Source organism: Anopheles aquasalis, chromosome 2 (genome assembly GCF_943734665.1).
Source record: "Anopheles aquasalis chromosome 2, idAnoAquaMG_Q_19, whole genome shotgun sequence".
NCBI classification, from domain to species: domain Eukaryota; kingdom Metazoa; phylum Arthropoda; class Insecta; order Diptera; family Culicidae; genus Anopheles; species Anopheles aquasalis.
In genome coordinates this window covers 10,533,524-10,555,054 of record NC_064877.1, presented here as the reverse complement: position 1 = coordinate 10,555,054, position 21,531 = coordinate 10,533,524, and the positions used below count along the sequence as shown (strand labels likewise).

At 48.9% G+C, this 21,531-nt stretch overlaps 2 protein-coding genes across 5 annotated transcripts in view; one reads left to right on the top strand and one right to left on the bottom strand.

The window, feature by feature from the left end:
- LOC126572844 (uncharacterized) overlaps window positions 1-7,069 on the top strand; it is a 45,750-nt gene extending 38,681 nt beyond the window's left edge. For both annotated transcript variants that reach the window (XM_050232522.1, XM_050232521.1), the window contains exon 6: window positions 6,522-7,069. In XM_050232522.1, coding sequence (XP_050088479.1) covers window positions 6,522-6,617 — 96 coding nt within the window. In that variant the 3' untranslated portion in view covers window positions 6,618-7,069. The remainder of the gene's footprint in view (window positions 1-6,521) is intronic.
- The window catches only part of LOC126572842 (RNA-binding protein Musashi homolog 2), a 72,893-nt gene that overhangs the window by 23,236 nt on the left and 28,126 nt on the right, over window positions 1-21,531 (bottom strand). For 2 of the 3 annotated variants that reach the window (XM_050232517.1, XM_050232518.1), the window contains exon 3: window positions 8,576-8,596. The exons of the other annotated variant lie outside the window; for it this stretch is intronic. In XM_050232517.1, the coding sequence (XP_050088474.1) occupies window positions 8,576-8,596 (21 nt within the window). The remainder of the gene's footprint in view (window positions 1-8,575; window positions 8,597-21,531) is intronic. 3 annotated transcript variants of the gene reach the window in all.

Sequence of the window (21,531 nt, the reverse complement as noted above, 5' to 3'; positions counted from 1 at the left end):
GTGGTGGTGATGGCCAAGAATCGCTAGCCTGCCAGCCAGCCAGCCAGCTAGCCAGTCAACCGGCAGGCATTCCCGCACTGAGCCTGGTGCCGTGCCGGGCCACAAATCGACCATTTAGTTATTACTCGAGGACATACACGCTTGAGGTAATGGTGACAGTGCATACCATGATGGCCAGGGCAGTCGCTCTTGAATCGCTGCCAACTAACCAACCATCATCTCGATCACGATCACACCCTGACGGACGCAAGGGAGGCCAGCACGGGAGGAAGCAGAAGTACACCTTCGATGGTTTATTATATCATCATCTCTTCATGATCATCGCGCATCACCGATATGCACTGTGTGCACCACTGTGCCCCCCCCCCCCCCCCCGGGCTCGAGATTGACCGAGGCACGGATTGAATCCAATCTCAATCTAGCACCCGGGTGGGGATTGTTTGAGGTCGGCCACAATCCAACAACCGAGCGTGCGAGCGACCGACGAGGACCAGAAATCGCCGCCGCCGTCGACGTCGTCAGTTGTTCGTTAGCTTGGCTCTAAAGAACCTGAGTAATGATTCCGTATAAATTTATCCTTTGCTTCTTTTTTTTTTCGCACCTTTTTCGTGCTGGGATTCCGTCCACAGCCGGCCCTCCCGACATCCTCGGGAGACTCGACACCTTCTGCTTCGACGACAGATCGGAGAAGAACGGTGATACCAAGTGTTTGCGTCGTACCGGACGGGACCTCCGACCTTCTCTACAAGCCGCACACAGCACAAGAGACGACGGATAAAACCTGGTTTTCTGGCATGATTTATGGTTGCCCTGGTTCGCTCTGCAAGCCTTTTCCTCACTCTTTTTCTTCCTCTATCGCACTGGACGATGTGTTGTTCTATTCTACCCCCGGCTGTGGATAGATGGCTATGGCCACCAGGCAGACTTCATCCCTTTCCGGTGGGACTGATTCCTTCGAAAAAGTGAAAAGGTTTTAATTTGCAAAAGGACACGTAAAGAGAGAGAGAGAGCGAGAGGAAGCGAAAGAAAATGATAGAAAGAGGCAAAAGGATATACACCACCACGATACTGTGGTCCCGCGCCCACACTTCTTCTTCTTCTTCTCGCACACGAAATCAGCACGAATTCGCTCGAAAGCCCATTCTCTGTCACTGGCAGAAGTTCTACACCCGGAATGGGAGATTAAGAATGAAGACTGAGCATGAAACCACGTAGCAAAAAAAAAGGGACAGCAAAACACAAGGACACACGCTCGCGTCCGTGTCACGGACGGAATTCCATTTTGGGCTGCTGCTTCCAGGTCCCTCGGACGGCCTCTGCCTCCACAAGAGATGCCTGCAAATACCTTGGGAAGGGCGCGCACAGTTCAACAGTCGAAGAACCCCAGACGGACCGGGAATTTCGTCGTTCCATTTTCGAAGTCAATTTTCTACAAATGATCTCGTTCCGATTTGACAGGCGCCTTGTTGCCGGCCGTTTACAGGCCATACTGCCACCAAACTGGTAACAGTAGCAGCACCGACATACACAGACACTCTTGCGAGTTCTCTGCAAGGATAAGATGTATGGTGGCTAAAGGGGAGAGGTAGTACGTCGGTTGCCGGAGTACACTACCTCTGTTTCTTCGTATTTCTTTTGGGAAAAGCTGAGAATGACACATGAACTGAACCTAATCCCGTCACCTTGGATCGGCAGACATTTACTGGGCCCCTGAGATGGGCCTGGGAAGGATAAGGTTCCGATATAATGCATTACAGAGAGGGGCTCTGCTGGCTTCTGGAAGTCGGCTGAACTTGGAGACCGACCGCCAGCCGAACAGCAATCTCTACTTCATCTGCTAACCTGCAAGACGACGGTTCTCGCTCTTCTGTGTGAGTGCGAGTGGGTGTGTAATGGTTCGTATCAAATTGATTAAAACGAAAAGAAACAGAAAGGAATCGTAACACATTTGTCGGAAAACACATGCGAGGAAGTTGTGTGGCCTGGTTGTGACATTTTGTGAGTTAGCGAAGAATGTTACTCAGTAGCAGTGTATCCAATACACAAAAACGGTTCTCTTCGTTTTCAACAACCGGAACACATTGCAAAATGTGTGTTCGTATTACATGCTTCTTGTTTGAAACTTTAGCACACGTTTCAACAGGAAGTCCCCAACCAACAACCAACGCTCGTTGTCCTGCCGCTGTCCTGTCGCCGCCATCATTCCATGGGTCGATTATTCATTTATGATAATGAAACCCTGGATTCAAGCGGCGTACCGTTCACTCACAGTCGACGACGATTTGTGCTGTGGATCCGAGGTGGAACGGGCGCCCTCCGCATGATTAATCAGTGTAAACCAATCCGATTAATCAATCGGAAGAGAATCCATACGATCCCGTTCCGTTCTGGAACGGTCCGAGAATAGCCCCCGGGGCGACCACAGGGTAAACCTTTGCAAAGGAACACCACACCCGATCAAACTGGACCGTCGACCCCGTTGTTCTCGCCCCATCATCGGGTGCCGATATGGAAAACTTGCCGTAACTCTAGACGCACGGTGCTACAGCAACATCCTGTGGATAGACGGTCTTGTGTGCGACCCGAAACGAGGTCCGAGAGACCGGGTGAGACACAAAACACATGCCAGTTTGATTCTCCTGTCAGTCAATGTCTTGGCCACCGGTACACCGTGTACGCAGGCCGCCTACAAACTGTGAGAATCGTGACGAGACGAGATACTCGGGAGAGGTGAAGAAAACACTCTTGGTACACACAGCCTGCTTGCTTGACATAGACATCAGTGTTGGCTCTGCTGGTCGCTGCTGTCGCCTATAATGTCGACATCGTCACCGTGAGAGGACTGGACCAAAGCAGGCGTGTACAGATGGGTTTGACAATCGGCCAGTCAGCCAGCTAGCTGGCGAAGAAGAAATCGCCATCGCATGCTCTCTGTCGCTGAGATCCAAAAGAAGTGTGATCGTAAGATGGCCGACTTTCCAGACTTTGAGAAACTGTTCTGACAATCAAGCAAGCAGTGAGTGTGAAGTGAGCTCTGAGCTCGACCGAAAGGGGACCAGTACGTAGAGAACGAACCGAGAAGTTCGTCAAAGCTGGCAGCTAAACCGCAACACCACCACCACAGGCAACGGCAAGCCAAGGGTATATTTTTAGCTTGCTCGCAGGTTGGAAAGCCTTACAACACCGCCCAACGTTGTCTGCCATAACCACCACTCCCCATATCCCCTGCTGGTGTGCTGCATCGTCGGCTTCCGTGTCGTAGGTTCGCAAACAACCACCAGCAGCACCACCACCACCACCACCGGTGGGGAAGAGATTGGTTTTCACTCCAACTGTGGCCGGGAACGATAATCGGCTAATGGAAGCCGCACTCGCTCGCTCGCTCGACCAGCGTCAGCGCAGCACTGTAACCGAAGTAGAATGCACGTTCAACCAGCGAAGAAGAAGACGAACAACATCCTCCCGGCTTTCGTCGCCACTATTTTTGTCGCTTCGCTTCCTGTGCTTCCTTCCTCCTTTGGACCCAAAGTATACAACTAACCCGTGGACGTGGACCCAAAGTATACAACTAACCCACAATTCTTGCTCTGTATGCACCGGTAATTAAATTTTCCTGTTCGGCCGGTTCGGTCCTCTCTCTCTCTCTCTCTCTCGCTCGCAACCTTTCACCTTCTAGTTATTGGCTGCTTGGCTGATGACGCCAGAGAAGCTCCAGCAGCTCTCCGCCACTGACGATGACGACTAAAGGATGGTCGAGGGTGGAAAAAGTGACGAATCATTCTCCTTCGTACCATTGATTGGTTACGGTTGAGACGACCGAGAGACGACAGTTCTTGGAAGTTGACGTGATGGGGCGCCGCCACGCCGTTGGCTGCTAAATCATAATCCAATTTAAAGCAGAACTTACATTAGTGTTCCCGCGCACCCGTAACAATTCTTCAGGCTTCTTTCCTCCCTTTGGTGCCGGAAACCGGTTACAGGGCGAAAGTCGTCTGTCCTCGAGCAGCGGTTACGGTTACCTAATACAATCCGTCGTTGCACTGCTTATTGGATTTGAAGAGCCTATTCTGACCACCGCCTCGCACAGCCTACTCTACTCATCATTTGAGTGGTTTCCCCGTCCGGCCGGTAAGAAGCCCGAAGCTCTATGGTTACTGCGACCAGCAACCCCCGGGGGGAGGATTTACGTAAAAACAATTCACTTTTATGTATTCCACGTGTTGTACGAAACGGCCACGTGAAATAGGAGAAGGAAGGAAGAAGAATCCTCCCTCGGAAAAGTCCCTCCACCAGGACAGGGCTCGCGTAAGCATGCACGCACGCACGCACGCACGGCTTCGTCACGCGAAAGGTACCACCGATTATACGTTTAATGCGCATTAAATTCGTAGAAAAAAAAGGAGAGAAAAATACACCGACGATACACCGCGAAAGGCAAACATTGTCCTAGCACTTTTCGCCGTCCAAAGGGCCGTCCTGTGCGTAACAGCACAGAAACTCCTTCTCCCCTTACATCCTTCTCCATTACACCACCAGCACACCACCATTCACTTAAAAGCCATCAATCCGAAGCCCATTATGGTGCCGATAAAAAGTCAACGAAAGTGTATCGATCAATCGCATTTTATATCGGACCCTTACCGGTGTTTAGCGGGGAGAGAGAGAGAGAGAAGCGTGCAGGTGGAGAAACGGGCTCGCGTCAGGCCACACAAAATCCCCGTTTTGGTACAACACGAACACCACGCTTTCTCGCTCTTTCTTTCTGCCCACAATGCGATCATCCTTCACACAGCGGTAATCTCTTCTTCTTCGTCGACGCATTCGCGGTCGAAATAAATATGAAAACAGATGAGCCAAGCCGCCCAAGTTGTCCCGTCCGCGCTTCTATCATACTCGGGGACTCGCGTTCCGGACATCGTAAAAGATCCTTCCCCCGAAGCAATCCCGCTTTACGAAGCAAGCTGAAGGGATTCTGAATTTCAATCGTATCTCACGTTGGGTTCCCGGATTACCCTCCCTCCAAAAAGCGACGAGGGGACAGGTTGTGGATATTCACAGTTTCCACCCAAAAGGTCCTGATGATTCCAGCAACTTTGGCATTTTTATTGAATGGGCAGCAGCTGTGGTCGTGATGGCGGTTTGAACTCCATTTACCGCGGGAACCGGAATGTAGGGCAGATCTGCCTGCTTTGGTTTTTCTTTTTTTATTTTTTTGCAATTCGATCCTCGCCCAAGATACGACCACATGGCATGTCACATACTTCTTCTACCAACAAGCAAGCAAGTAGCGCGAGCGCAATTTTATCCAACGGTACACCAAATCAATATAAGTTTCCGCGAATCATCCCCGGCTGCTCTGCCATTGGCGACTCTCCAAAGAGAACGTATTATTTGGGACGCGTTACGCATTTGCTCGATGGCGGTTGGAACACACATCACCCGCCAAAAGGATGGCGCACAAGGCAAGGCTCACCGGATTGTGCTATGATGAGGTTTGCGCGAAACGCCCCTGGACAGCAGCATTTATTTATTTGTTTTAGCCCGATAAACAAACTACACTGTGGGGGGCTCATGTTGAGTGAGAGAACGGGGACAGACAGACGGGAGGACATTCCGTCGGTGCCCTACGGCGCTCGGGAGGAAGCCAGAACATCAACAAGCCAGGGATCGAAATTCGATGACAAGGGTGGTGGTGGGTAAGGGTTCGATATAAACCAAAATGTTGTTCGATACCACCACTCAATGCCGTTTGAATTTTGATAGGATCCGCAGTAGCGATGGTGGTGGTGGTACCCAACAATCATAAAAAGCAGGTCACCGTGAATTCACCTTCCGCGAAACAACCGACCACAGCAACAACCAACGGTCCCTCCCCTCCGGGGCCGGGGGGCGAACGGGTACTTGCGATTTGCACAGTACTACCCCGCGTTTGTTGACAGACCAGCAGAGGCCAGGACCATCATAATCGTGAAATCCGATTGCCGGACCAACCAACCGACACAGATTTTCGCTGACAATTGATGCTCGCGTGTTCCCCAGAAGGGGGGCCACCGCCACTTGTACCGCACTGTGGCTGCGCTACCGTTCCTCGTGGTAGTGCGGTAGGTAGTTTTGTAAGGATAATGTTATGATTATGCTGCTGGCTTTATGATACTGTCAACTTGTGCCTTGTGCGAGCCTGCCCAATCGCGAGTGACTCGCACAATTTATGCTAACCACCGTCGTTATTTATATCCTTTTATAACTCCCTCCCCACCGGGTGGGGAAGGCACAACGTCATCGTCATCGAAGAGCACACATTTTGACATTAATATATGCTGACATGCGAAACGAGATGACACGGCGAGTTATTTATGTGGAAAAGATTCAACAACTAACTAGTTTGGCAGAATCACACACATTTTATGTTACTCCTTCCACAAGGAAGAAGCTATTGAGCTCACAACTTAATGGCTGCTACGATTGGAAGTCATGTGGATCGTTGAATGACTTTTTCTTCTCGATTTTTCGCTTATTTGCAGATGCTGGTATTCAATCAGAAGTACGGTTCGATGCCGGAGCTGAACGAGGCGCTCAGTTACCGCGAGGAGTACGAGAAGCTGCAGTCCGAGAAGTAGGCGACGACGGTGACCACCACGAATAAGGCGCAGCATTCAATTATATCCCGACATTCGTAGACCATATACATGTATCCTCTTTCGTAGCGATAAAAAGACGAAAGAGGTATTATTGTTAGAAATCGTTCTCGCTAGCCAAAAACCTGTTATCGATGGTTCGCGTGTTTGCTTGCCCCGTTCGGTTACAGAACACCAAGCAAGCAAGCAAGTTGAACATCGGATTATGCTGCAATCAATTGAATCACTCTTAACAGCGCTCGATAGCTGTAAAACGTTAGAACTCGGGTATCCGGCACCCCGTTGTTCCCCTGTTTGCTGCTTCAGATGTTGCCATTTCCTGTTATTGATAGAAGTACTACTACTAGAACACACACTCAGCCAGCCTGCGGAGCACTTCTGCGAACCGCTTCTTAATGTAATAACCATTGCAAATTGAATAAATAAATCGATTGATGTCAGCAAAAACAGTCAGTAGCCCGGCACCCGGGGCAACGGCTTGCCCGACCGTTTGATGCACCGGATGAGAAACATACCCGTCCCCTCTTCCTGCATGCCTCTACAGCTTGCTGCTCTGTTCCTGCAGTCATCATCACAACGACAACACACTCTGACGCATCCCATGGCGATCTATGGTTGCTCGATGAGTTTGCCAGTCCAGGAGTACTAGGAGGGGTTAGCCATCTTACAAGGAAGCTGCTCGTCGGATGGATGGCAACAACAACAACAACAAGACACTCGATTGTGCTCAGTGTGAGCCAAGCATCGACGATTAATTGCCTGCGATAGGCAATGGCCTCTGCGCATCGGTAGAATCGCGACTTGATGCCATTGACTGTCTGTAGAATGCTCATCGCACGCCTGTATGTGTCTGTTCGGTGAGCGATTTAATCGATTCAATATGTGGGCCACCGATCTCAACCCCATAACATGGTGATAGGTGGAAGCGGATGCTGCTGCTGCTGCTGTGGCTGGTCAGTACCATTGATAATGGCGACGGCAGTGCAACGCAAAGCATTGAGTTGCTACTGCTCACTCCCCATGGGGGAGGCACAACTCGAACGATCAATTATCATCTGGTACGATTGGAATTGATGGGTTTGATGAATCCAAGCCAAACAACCGACGAGTAGGCGTTGCACTATTCGGTCGTACTTTAGCTTCTTTCTTCCGTCTCCTGTCATTCATCTTTCTCCATTAAATGTATATATTTTTTCTCGAGGTTTTAAAGACCCATTCTACTTCGCCACACAGACACACACATTCATTGTGACGTGGCCGCATCCAATTAGCGTACACGGTGTTCCAAATGGCATGATTCTTTTTTTCCAACACCCTTACTTTGAAGAGCTCAGAAACTGCCGTACTACACCGATAGACAAAACACATCAGAACAGACGAGAGCCTGTCGAGAAGGTGGAAGGTGGAAATTCCACAAACATTCCACAGCAAACGCATCTTCATCATCATCCTGAGTGGCGTCATTGCAAGGCCATTAGCATATTTCGCTTCCTCTTTGATCGTTTGTGTGCACGTGAAAGGTACGTAAAAGGTAGAAAACCAACGCTAAAGGTTGCATACTACTCCCATATCAAGGGAAGCATGGCATATACGACGTGCATGCCCCGGGTACGGTCCACGAAAGTTAGGATAAAAGTGGTATGAAGCTGATGACGGACTGCAAAAAAACGCTGCTGAGCAGGCTGCTCCGTCTCCCGGCTCTAACTACTTTGATGGACGTGAGCATCATGGTTGTCGTCGGTGTCTCGTAGTAGCCATCGTCGTCGCCGTCATCGTAGCATGATAGATTTTACGCCAACTTTTCCGTAAGATTTTCTTAGTTTTTTCTATGCGGTGTGTGTTTTGTTCTCCCCATCCATACAACTTGGACCATATTCCCGAGCTTTCTGTCCCCACCACTCCCAGTCACGGTTGTTCTGAATATCTCATCACTCACTTACCCAAAAGTGGCTCCATGTAATCTATAACGAGAAGAAATGGAGAAGAGAAAAGAACGAAAATGGGCACAGTGTTTTACAAAGTTCGTACGGTCGGGAGCCGTGTTGACGGTTTTATGGTATATGTTTTGTCGTTTGGAAATTCTCTGGATTTGAGTTTGGTTAGCGATGAGCGTAAAGGTACGGAGTATATATGTAAATAATTGAAAAAAGACAAAACACACACAAGAAGCTAGGTTTAAGAAGTAGTGGGAGTAGTAATGTTGCCTGTCCTGGTAAATACAACAACAATAAACCGTGATAAAAAAATACGTGCCTGCATTGAAAACCAATCTAATGCAAACGTGAAGAGAGGAGGCTACTATGATACGTTCTGCTATTGGTCGCTCTCTTCACAACCCGCATATACACACACACAGTCACACAACGACCAGATGACAGAAGGATGGGTACTTTCAGAACTATCGCGTTAGTTAACGAAGGCTGCTACGATGATGTTTTTTGTTGTTTTGTTGGAGATAAGATGCTGTAGCTACAGCGCAACATGGAGCTTTTGGTTAGTAATTTCCGTTATAAACGAAACAGTTACTGTACAGCAACAAAAAACTAAACACCCCTAAAAGTTGCATGGTAGTAGATGGTAGTATACTATCGGAGAAGGGGATTCGCTTGCCCAGCAACAGAACTAATGGCTATGGTGACGGAAGCGAACAAAGAACACATTCCAAGATGCAAAATTGAAAAAAAAACCAATAAAAAAAACCAACAGGATAAAACATAACTTTACGGTGGTAGGCATTCCAGGCAACCGGCATAGAGCGAGAGACAAGTGGAGAGAGAGAGATGCAGGAGAAAGGGTGATGAATAGAGTTGATATACAAACAAAATGTTGAAAAATTCGGCTTGCATATTATCCCAGATCCTCTAATGTTTTCTATGGTAGTAGTATGTGCTTCGACTACTTAAATTCAATATAATAGACACATATAAAAATATCAAACTTTATAGCAATTTCCTTATGCAGGCACAAACGAGCATAATGCGCAATGCATTGCTTTATACCGATCGAATTCGGTTCGGTTTATTGATTCAAAAATCAATTTATAGCTCCACACAGCATCAAATATTTCGCGCACACTATTTGGCACACACGAGTTCTTTAGCTTTACCTATCCATTATTACCTGCGAGAGTCTCTGTTTGTGTGTTCTGAATAAATAAAAGGAAAGGCAGAAAAATGGTTCAATCATGCCGTGCCAGTGTACACGCTTATACCGCAGAACTCCAAGTGCCAACGACAGGAAATCGCTAAATGGGAAACAAAAACTAACCTTTTGCACCATAGCTCAACCTCAGCCCACAGTAACATTCTCCTCTGCCACATGATTCTTTATGTTCCGTGAAAGAGGAACGGCATTCATTAAGCACGTTAATTGCTATTTGTGCGAATTTTCACACATACCCAGGTGAATGCATGTAGGAACGAAAGCACGTGATTCTGCATTGGCGCAAATCCTAGTTTGTGGCGAAGAGCCTGGTGTGGAAGAGCAGGAGAAAGTTTCCCGGAATTGCACGCAGCTACCGCTCGGGCAATCCTTGTTGTTCGCCCGTCCATTAATGGTCAAAGTTAATGGAGGACCGTAATTCGTTAAAGTACACTCGTTATGCCAGTGAGAGATCTTGTTTCTTGGAACCAGAAACTATCAGAAGTCGCTAGAATCTATCTCTCATATGGTCAATGTGGTCTTGGAAGGTACCTCTCGAAAGGCAATATGATTGCAGTAACCAACATCTTGGCCAATGGCTTAGGAACTGCTTCTGCAGTTTCCTATTACAACGAGCTTCTCCGAAAATGGATTTACAACAATATGAAAATAAATTCTTCTACCCCTTTAAACTACTCATTACACAGCATAATGTGCCCGTGGAATGATCATAATATGCCACCGTAAATCGTTGATCCTTAAAGACCCGAAAATTCGAAGGATAAGCCACATCTACAAAGCATTGCGAGCTGCTCTTCAACCCTTCCCATTACCCATTGAGTGTAATTGTAATCGCATACGGCGTACGCGAAGAGGACAACAATAAACATAAGCACACAGTGTTTCGACAGCAGGATTAGCCGTCGCTATGTCCAGCCTATGGCCGATGCGTGAGAATGGGAACGGAACAGTCCACCGACAGTAGCGGCACATTGGAATTCAATTACGACATTTCTTTCCAGAGTAACTGGGCACCACCGGGATTGAGACCGCTCCCGAGAGTGCGCCTGAGCTGACATCTGACTGTATTTAGTTTTATTGTGGGCCCAATGGGCTAAGGATTACGCGTCGGCTTCGTATTGCTACCGGATCATGAAGGAGCATAAAGAACCGGTACAAGGGGCCACAGAGACGGAATGCCACATACCCTCCTCCCTCCACTCCGGCGGCTTCCGTCTCTTATTAGTGGCTTCTTTGGTTGCTGTGCTCTTATTAGTGACATCCTTATACGGCTCCGCCCACATCCTTAGCAGCAGGTGAGCTAAGAGAGAGGCCAGAGGTAGCGGCCGTTAGGCTCTTCCAAGAAATAATCATTAGACCATCCCCACCACCTTCACAACCGGTGCCGAAGCTTACGATTATTGCATTATCCTTAGAGCTTTCACTTCTACTGCGACCCCAAGCCAGCCGGCCTCCTCGGATGGTAGAAGATGGTGAAAATGCATAAATTAACACTAGCAGGACCATTTCGGTGGTCGACGGTCACCGTAGTCGGCGGACGCCTCGCCGGTGATTCTCCACTAATGAGGAGTTGTGTGCGACGTGTGAAGAATGAATAACTAATTATTTATTACGTTCCTGGGAGGAGATCGAATAAATCACAAACGGACGGCTAGAGCAAGGCGAGAAGCACTCGAGATAGATAGCCGCCCAACCCGGGAACGTTCGCACAGCTACTACGCCCCAGGAAATATCTATTAATTGTTTAGCACAGCTGGCGCTACCTCTAAGAGCATAATCTCGGCGAGTAAGAATGCACGACGCATAGCAGAAAAGAACAATCGTCGACAGAGATCTGTGACAGGTGTGACCTACGGAGTTCGCGTATCGAATTTAATGCCGTGGTGGCCATGTTTCATTTGCTAATATCATATTTCCCATCCACCACCACCAGATTTTCACCATTCGAAGCGATAACCTCTTAAGAGGTTCTCTGGAAATCACACCCTGCCTGCTATGATGTGAAACAAACACCCAACGAACACGATAATGGCATGATGGAGACGCCTCCGCCAACTGCGATCCATAAACCCCACGTCGTGTGTCGCGCGTCCTGGAGCCGGATGGTGGGACGTACGCCGTGCTATCCGTTTCACGTCAAGGAGATCCGTATATCCCGAAGGGACTACTATTATATCTGAGTATCGGATGTGACACAGAGAAGTTGGGCCGTTTCCGCTGTCAAATCAACAATAAAGGATCGAATATCCTGATAACCTATCACGCACACCATCATCCACGGACACCTGCTATAGGCTCACGGATGGGCTCCACATGGCAGGCAATGGCCAGCTACCTGAACTCGCTTAATTCCATTTACTACCCACTCGTAGTACCGTTGGTGGCTTACCGATCCGGGGAAGTGTCAATCTGTAATTCCCTTTTCACAGGAAACGTCCAACCACCGCAAGGGCCGAAGTGGTGGAGAAGGTAACAGCGGGAGAGATTAGGCTTCCAAATGATGAGATGACAGTGGGCACCACCATCATCCAGCGATATCCTCCTTCCTGCTTATTATTCCCACGCCTAGCTTCCGTTTACCTCCAGCTCCACCATCGGCTTGCGTCATGTACTTTCGGAAAGAAGATCAGCTGTAGGTACACAATCGCACAACGCAAACCTTCTCAAACTCAACACGGAAAGCTGATAAGGCCCCTTTTCGGGAAATGGACTTATGGCGAGGCGATACCTTCGTCAGTTATCAACAAGCCAGCATGCCTTACAAGGACCACGAGGGAACCAACATTTAAAACATCCACTTTGATAAAGGTTCTGCTGCGCCCAGCTGTACGGCCCCTTCCAGTGTTCGACCTCTGCAACAGCTGATGCTCCACCACTTTCAGCAACGACAACGGCAGAGCCTGGCATTATTCAGCAGCTTTACTTGGCGCACCGTGCACATCTGTCACCATCGGTCGCTGCCAGCTGCCAGTTGGGTGTGCAGTCGATTGCAATTTCATGTCATCATGTAATGTGATGCACACGCAACACCGGCAGCTGGGTTATCGACCGTTCGCGTTCGACAGCAAACCAGTCCAGTCCTGGCACCTGCAGCAGCATCCTCTTGTGGTATGGCGCCTGTGGCTACGCGCCAGCTATTCCAAGGTGCAAAATCGAATCGGAAATTTCTTCCTAAAACATGCAAACCCTAATTCACTTTTGCCTCATCTCGTGGCAGAATTGCTAGACGAGAAACTAGGGCAGAACTTGTGGCAACGGCCAACGAACGATGCTCATACTGTCATCATGCGCGCCAGAAGATGGAAGCCAGCGGGCATCGTTCGTGCAACTCAGGCAAGCCTCGTCGTCACCACCGCGTCTCGTATGATTCAATCAATTTCCGACCAAGCAATCGCCGCTGCAAATGAACCGATAACTAGACGAGGAAGTAAGTTTGATGCATTTCCTCCTATCATCGGGGAACAAACTTGTTAACACTTACTTTACACCTTAAACGCTACTTAATAGTTGAGCGGAAACTAAACGCTTCAATCTACACACAACACGCCATTGCATTTCTCGATACTGATAGTATCCTGGGTTACTTTGATTTTGGTCCTTGTTGCAGGCAGTGTTGCCAAACTAAGCATACATTAATCTTCTCACAGACTCCCTTTCATTAAGCATGACTCGGATATAGTTGGGGCAGCATTGTGTTGTTAACGAGATATTTTTTCCAAAAAAAAATCATTATTTGATTCATCGTTTCACCGCCCGAACCGAAAACTAATCCATTTCAAAGTGGCCCCAGCGGACGCGAAAACGAACGAGAAAACGCGCGAGAGAGTGAAAAAAGGAACCGGCCAGCCGTTCAACAAACCGCAAATTCACAGCGCGAATGGTCCGCGCCGCCGAGCAAACACAAACGCGAAATGAATGATTCATCATCAAAACACACAGCGAGAAACGGAGAATAATAAAAAAAAAGCATTGGCTCTGCAAAAACCAATTGCATTCCTCTTGCAGGATATTCAATGGCTTTTCCCACGGAGGGCCGCCGGCCGGAGAGCCTGCCAGCCAGCCAGCTAAAGTCCAGGGAGCGCGAAGCGAGCTTTATTCATCTGAGCCACACCAACCCAAAACGCTAAAAATAGAAGCGCGGGCAAGAAATAATATGCTCCGAAGGAATGTGCTCGGGTGGACGAGCGCGAACGATGGACAGACGGCACGGGAAGAATGAAAATAAAAACATGAATTTCCTTTTCCAACAACAAAAAACACCAAGGTATAAAAAAGCAGTGCGATTTGTGGCGCCGAAGAGGAGATTTGTAGCCCATCCGAATGGGTGGCGGTGTTGGTTTAAGGGCTTGCGCCCATAGGCGGAAAGTTACACGCGCTTCCCGATCTTCGAAAGGCTCAGAAATTTCTCCAGATGAGTTTCAGTAGCCAGCGACTCAGTGGCCAGTCTCAAACATAACAAGCATATTGTGCGAGTCCACAATGTGCTGCCGGTGGCTTTTTAGCAAATAAATCCTCAAACAACGCCAGCAACGATACGAAGCGTGGTCCATAGCACAAGGATCACGGCAGAGAGAGACAAGGACTTTAATCAAGTGCATTTTCCAATTTGCTTCCATTATCCGATCAAACAGGCCAAAGGCAATGGAGTTTTTTGTTGTTATTGCTGTTGTTGTGCATTTCCAGTCACAACAAGCTTCGTGCAGACAATAGAAAAGGGTGGCAGACAAACGGACAACCTCGCTGCTGCTGCTGCTGCTGCTGCTGCTACTGGGCCAGTACAACATGTCGTCTGATTGCACACGCTTCGGATGAAATAATAAACGAAACGCAATATGCGTGTAACATTGCGACATTCCGAAAGTGGTCTGAAAAGAACGCAAAAGCATTCTAGAGAAAATATCGGAAGAGCGATGTTTTCGTCCAGTCTAGGGCATTCTACCGTGAGCGAAATGAAAATATATAAATAACAAAGGAAACTTCTTGTACTCGGTGTACGTTATGTGAGGTTCAATAAATCTAATCCAAGCGAAGGCAGCAGACGAACTTCTTCTTCTACGAAAAGGAACAAACAAGATGCTCAGAGAGAGAGACACATAACCTTAGTGCACTGCATCACTCTGCTGGGCTCTAGTAGTGTCTGCTAGCAATAACAGGACTGCAGCCCCAACCAACCAGCTGTGGATACATGATGTTTGTGACCGAGAAACAAAGCTAAAAAGAGGGAAAAACATTCTTCATCCGCCATCATCGAGAGCCGGCCTATAGCTTCTTGATGCAACCGGAAAGTGCGTACACTTCTGTGCCACGAAACAAACAAACAGCAAAGTTTATTCGAAAAATCCTTGAAAGTCAGTTTCAATGGAGCCTGCCTGCTTGTTTATCCACATCGATCGAACAGACGGTACTACTGGGATGTGTTGTGCAAACAGGCCAAGTCCTACGCCGGATACACCCCTTGGCGAAGAAGGTGACAACTGTCGTGCACTGTTGTAGTGGCCTGAGATGAGCAAATAGTAGACCCATCCGTTGAGTTTTTCATTGAAGTGGAGAAAGTGTTTGCAGGATCGTCCGAAGAAGGGTGTCGGTCCTACGGTTGACGTGTTCGATGTGCCCCCTCTTCCCTGACGCGTCCTTTACCGTTTTCGATCGTTTACGAGTGTTTCCGACTCCTTGGAATCCGGTTTGTTTAAACTTCCCGAAGACACCGACAACCCAGCGGAAAGGACTCTCGATGGCGCACGCTTAAGGTTTCCCCTCGCGTTGGCATCGAGAAGGTTAATAAAGGAATTATAAATAAATATTGGAGTGTAAAAAGCCTTCACGGTACGGAGGTGGATCGGCTTCTCGACGCTGGAGGTTGAAACTGAATAAACCCCACAACATCGTACGCTTATCACCGAGATAACAACATTCTCGAGGTACGGACTGTACTGTAGCAATGCTGGACCACGAAAAGCTAGATTCTATCGCAACTTCATGCTTTGAGGTGGTAAATTTTAGTTATGCAACCATTCCACGTGAGATCCACTTAACGCAGACGGAACACACCTTCCAAAAAAACCATGACCTTGCTAAGGTGCCACACACAGAGAGCCTGTGTTGATCGGTGAAACATTAGAGTGGAGAAAAACGAAACAAAATGTCGTGTCTCGCCTGCCTTCCTCTTTCATGGCCACAGAGAACATAATGTTACCGCCGTTGGCCATTGTTCCCCCGAAAAGAATCAGCTGATGGGAACGGATCAGATTTTTGACGGCCCTGCCTGCCTGTCTGCCAGTCGCACATTCAGCGAAGGCCATGCCATAAAAACCGATTACACGCTGTTGCCTGCTGCTGCTACCCGGGGCAGCATCAGAGTGAGCGTTATTTTGCAGCCACAGCCACAGCCTATTACAACGCGCAGACTACTAGGTGTCACCCTCTCCCGTATGTCGAGAGGCTCCATCGATTGTTTCGATTCCAGGGCAACATTGTGTACGCTCGCGGAAGCACGACTTTCAATCAACCAACCGAGCAGCAGCCCAGCGCAGTAAGAGTGCAAAAGCAAATGGCGGCGATGTACTACTTGGTTGACAAAAAGCAACTTTCATTTCCACCACATTGCCGTGGCGCAATGTATGGAGTGAGTTGCTGTGATGGCGATGAAGCAACCGAATAAATGAGCCCCCTGCTCAGCCTAGTGCATCGATCTCAACGGAACCGCGGTGTGCTGCTGGATCTACTTAACACCGAACATCCGTCCCTCACATCTTTTTTTTTTGGTACGCAGTATTTCTATAGACTCCAGAGCTTAATCCAAAAAACCTTCTGCCACGAAGCCGATGACGGTGGACACGATCTCGAGCGCGTGCAAACATGCTCGCTGGGATCCGTCGATTACGACTTTAACGTTTTTAATTGACACACGAGAGAAGCATGATCTGCGCGCTCACCATTCACACACAGTTTCCCCCTACAGTTGATTATCGAATTCGAGCGTCGTTCAGCTGACGTGTTCCACCATCAGGTAGCTAAAAAGCCATGCCATGTAGCCATGCGCTAGCCTCGTTCAGTTGAACGACCCTGGCCAATCCGTGGCGTAGATGACGTGTATTTCGTTGATTCAAACTGACATGCACGGAAGAATGGTCAGTTTGTGTGGTGCTAATAATTGATAGCACAATATCTTTCTGTGAAATCAATACGCGCCAGAATTCGTAATCAGCTAGCGTACTGTCGATGCAACGAAGAACAACAATGCCAAGCAGTGTGGCCAATAACTTCTTGCGAAAAATCCTTCCTGTGCCATTAGCACACAGAGCAGCAGCGTACCACAAAAGGTACGCAGGATGGTGGTGGTCACCCCACTCCTCGAACGACATACGCGCCGCCATTGTGTTCGACGTACCACAACAACATCTTGCCTAACACTGCCGCCACTGAAGACGACGACGAGATTGGCAGAAACGGCAGACGCGTACTGCTGGCTCGGAACGCGCACGGAAGAACACAGCCTCAAGGGGTGGTAGAGGAACACCCTGCCTTCCTTCCCCCCTATCGCACCGTTCGCCATCGATCGTGCAAAAAAACGGGCTAAGCGCAACCAATCTTAGAAGGGGGGCTTTCGGTTTCAAAGTTCACGATTTCATCATTCAATCTCGCATCTTACGAGCGATCGATCATTAATCTCCCTATCACTGCCGGAGGGGTCTCTCCTCTCCAGCGAGACACACCGCTGAACGCCGTTCAAATTCCAATCCATCTGGAAATCAGGAATTCAATACCTTGAAGGCACAACCGACAGCGACCCCCCCTTCGGTCTCGGTCAAATTCTATCGGGCGAGCCTGAATAGCAGCAGGCAAAGGCTTCAACAATAATTACATGGAGCTTAGCCTCTCGCCCTCTTTGTAATTCACACTCATTCACTACATACGAAGCCGGTTGGATAGGGCCACCATCATCGCTTACATGTCAACAACCGAAACAAAGCGTCAACAGTAACTCCCGTCCGCGTCGGGGTCCATCAACGCAAAGCGCGAGTCAAGCGGGAGCCGCCAAGGATAAGCTGAAGGGACCACGACACCATCGTCAGTCAACCAGTACCATCATCATCATCATCACCATGCTCGTCGTCGTCGTCGTCGTTGTACATCATATGGCAAAAAGGCACCAACAGATTACAGCCCTCCACTTTCAACGGAAAGCTTTTACGGCTTAGCGCAATGTTTGCACCAGCTTTTGTGAAGCTCTGAACGCCCTCCCTCTTCCTCCGACAAGAAGTAGCGTGGTCCCCGGCATGTCTTCCTGTTGGGTTGGTGTGTTTTATGTCTCCAGAGTTCCGGATACAACACCCAAGCACACGGACACGCTTGTACATCCCACGCGCTCAATAGAAGCATCCGATGTTCTGCTCCTTCAACGCATCGTCAGTGCGCTACTATCGAGGAGACTAGAATATAGTCAACCCCTTAAGAATGTGATATGGAAGTGGTACTCGAGTCGTTCGTAAGTGTGGTTAAGGGTGAGTTCTTACGGCAATCTCGAGAGAGAAAGAAGTAGGATTACAAACAATATCCTTGAATAATGCAGTCGCAAAGAGCGGGCTGGTGGTTGGTTCCTTTATCTTCTTGGCCCCAATCTTACTACAATGTAGAGCGCACACACAATCACTACTTCTCTTCTGGTAAACTAGAGGATAATAGTGAAACTAGTGACTATGTGGGAGGCATCGAGCCATGGAAAAATCAATCTACTTAATAACACATTTTATGATGACAGAAACAAGCATTCGCCATTTCAGTATTATCATCACGAACGCTTCTATAGAACGCACACCCCGCCAGAATGATAAAAAAAATCTGACAAAGCGCGAATCAGTCACCTCCTAATAAACAGATCACGAACGTGAGAAGAAATCGCAGCACTGTTTCCGACCGTGGCGCGAGCGCGCGCGTGCAACAGATTTATCTGCTCTCTTCCCATCACAGGACATCCATCCCGTCAGCGACGTGACCAATATGTCCCCTATCTCCCCCTGTTTCTGCTTAGTCTTTTACGTAATTAAGAGCTGTAGAGCTGTACAGGAATGTGTCCGGAAAGCGGACGTACTGGCGCGGCCATGGTTTCTAGCGCGTCATTCCACCAAATTAGAATCCAATTCCAACGGCCAGGAATTGCTGCTTCCAGCTGAATCAGCTGAGAAAAAAAAGCTGCTCCATCGAATGCCTGCCAGCGCACACACAGGGCCAGCCAATGCCAGGCAATGACGGAGGAAGTGGCACTCGATACCGATCGCAGGGTGGAATCGTGTCTCGCGAACGCATCGCGCTGGGACCAACAGCAGCAACTCAATTACACAATCATACACCCCATCAATGTGGAATGTTGGCGACTTGGCCTATCTCTCGTTGCCGTCGTCGTCGTCGTGGTCGTGGAGTTGTGCTTTCTGTTTTGCGTCCTCTTACCTCCTCCTCCTCCTGCACATCTCCCGCTTGGCAGCTCGAAAAAGCTAAATCGCATCGTAAGGTAATTGGCAATTGATGGCACACGAGTGGTACGCGCGCGCGCGAGAGCGCGTCATATGGTCATTGTTAATGCATCACACCACCACGGGATGGGGGGTGGGGACCGTACGCTTTTGAGACACAAAACGGTTGCGGCGGCACCGTGACGAGACGAGGTGCAACCAACAAGCAATCCAGTTCAGTGGCACAAAACGACAGTTTTTACTCTTTTCTCCCTTTACTACATCAGAGATCATCGCGATCGATCGTACTCGCATCGTTGCAGCAGCAGCAGCTGACGACGGCTCTGCTCGATCGTTTATCACATTTTGTGCCCTCCTGTGGCATGTGTTTTTCGCTGCTGTGCAGTGTGTGGGGGACACAAATATGGCGAGATCGCTAAATATCACTCAACTGTGCTAATTATCAGACAGCCATTGACGCTGTGTTTCTGTATTATTTCCTTTGTCTTTACACGGCGCAACCACAAATCGAGGTCGTGTCGAACTCGAAACCTGGCGCAAATAATGACTCTTGAAGGCAGTTTTGTTATGAGCAGAGAGAGCGAGAGGTTCATCGCTTGCACGGCGTTGTAGTCACTGTACTGTTTTTCACTTTTAATCGCCAAATACAAACGGAATAATGAGAGTTTCCAAATCCAAAGACGGGATTCAGCGTCAATCCAACTGTAAAATTGATTATATCCCATCCCAGCTAGTGGTGGGTGGGTTGCGGCCATTGTCGTAGCACAACGCGAATCATAAATATGTCAATATGTACGCTATGCCGTCCTTAGCAATTTCGCGAATAAGCCCGACGAGCGAGCGAGCGACATCGACACATCGTCTTGTATCCCGTTTCTTGTAGCCACATCCCACAACCCGGAACACGATCCTCAAAGACGTTGATACCCACCATTTCTCCTCCTACTGTGCCAGTCATATATTTACATTTTATGCAAATGTTGAGTACAGTTGCCTCTCGACGACGACGACGCCAACGACGTCTTCTTCATTTCAACCGAAATGCGAACGAACACCGAAACTGCTTTCATTTTCAATGCAAACAATGTGCCAATGTCTAACTGTCCTTATCGATGCTGACTAGCAGCAAGGCAGGCACAGGCAGGCGGCCAGGCTACTCCAGGACTGGCTGGCTTGAGCTGGTGTTGGTTGGTTGGGAAATCAGGGAAAAGCTTTCCAATTTATGCTTCATTTTGTTGCCTCTTCAAGGTAGTGATGGTGGTTCTCGCTCGCTCGCACAACGACGATGCCAGGCACAGTCCGGGGGGGGGGTGTAACAATCGCCGCCCAAGTACGCCGAGAGGAGAGTACCGCGAGACGCGAACGTGGCCGCCGGCCGTGCACTGGGCTGAATAGCAAATTATAACGACCGCCACAAGGAGAGCAGCAGGAGAGCTCCACATCCACCGCTTGGCGCTCAATGGCATTCAATGCAGCCACGATGGAGGAAGAGGAGGCGCTCCAGTCGGGATTTTTCGAAAGGACGTCCGTGGAGAAGTGGCTGGAGATGTAGACGGGGTGTAACGCGTGGCGACGACGATGGCCGCCGTTGGTTCGTTTCTTCGTTCATTCGATGAAAGCCCCAAGTTCGCTCCAGCAACCGAGCAGCTCACGCCTGCTTCTCTCTGTCTTTCTCACTCACTTACTCTGCACAGTGCAGCCTCTCGTTGGCTCGCGGTGTACTAGCGTAGAAGGCTATGGCAAGGAGTGCTTCCTGTTCGATTCAATCGCCATCTCCTTTCCACTGCGCCCCCTGGTTTTGAGACGAGCCGCGTTTGTGTAAAAGAGACAGAGAGGGAGATGGTTTTAAAATGGATATTGCCAGAGATGTGAGCCACCATCGCGCGCACTGGAGGAGGTGAATAAAAATTGCAAAAATATATTCCAAAGCTACAGCAGCGCACGTCTCGTACAGGGCTTTTCATTTTCATTTTTACAAGAGCCTTCAACAAACAAGCAGGGCGAGCAAAGAACGTAGTCACCGTCGTCGTTTGCCAACGTCTGTTTGCTGCCCAGGATACACAGAAGGCAGCCTACTACACTACTGCTGTTGCACGGTTTGTGCGCTTCTTCATGCTCCACGGGAACGGAACTGCGAGTGCGAAAGAGAGTCTGTCCGCAGCAGCAGACCCCTTTGTCCCCCAGCATTATGTGTCGGTACCTGTGGGGCACGGGGGGATGCACAGCAAATGAATCGACAGTGATTTAACGAATAGCTTCAATTTGTT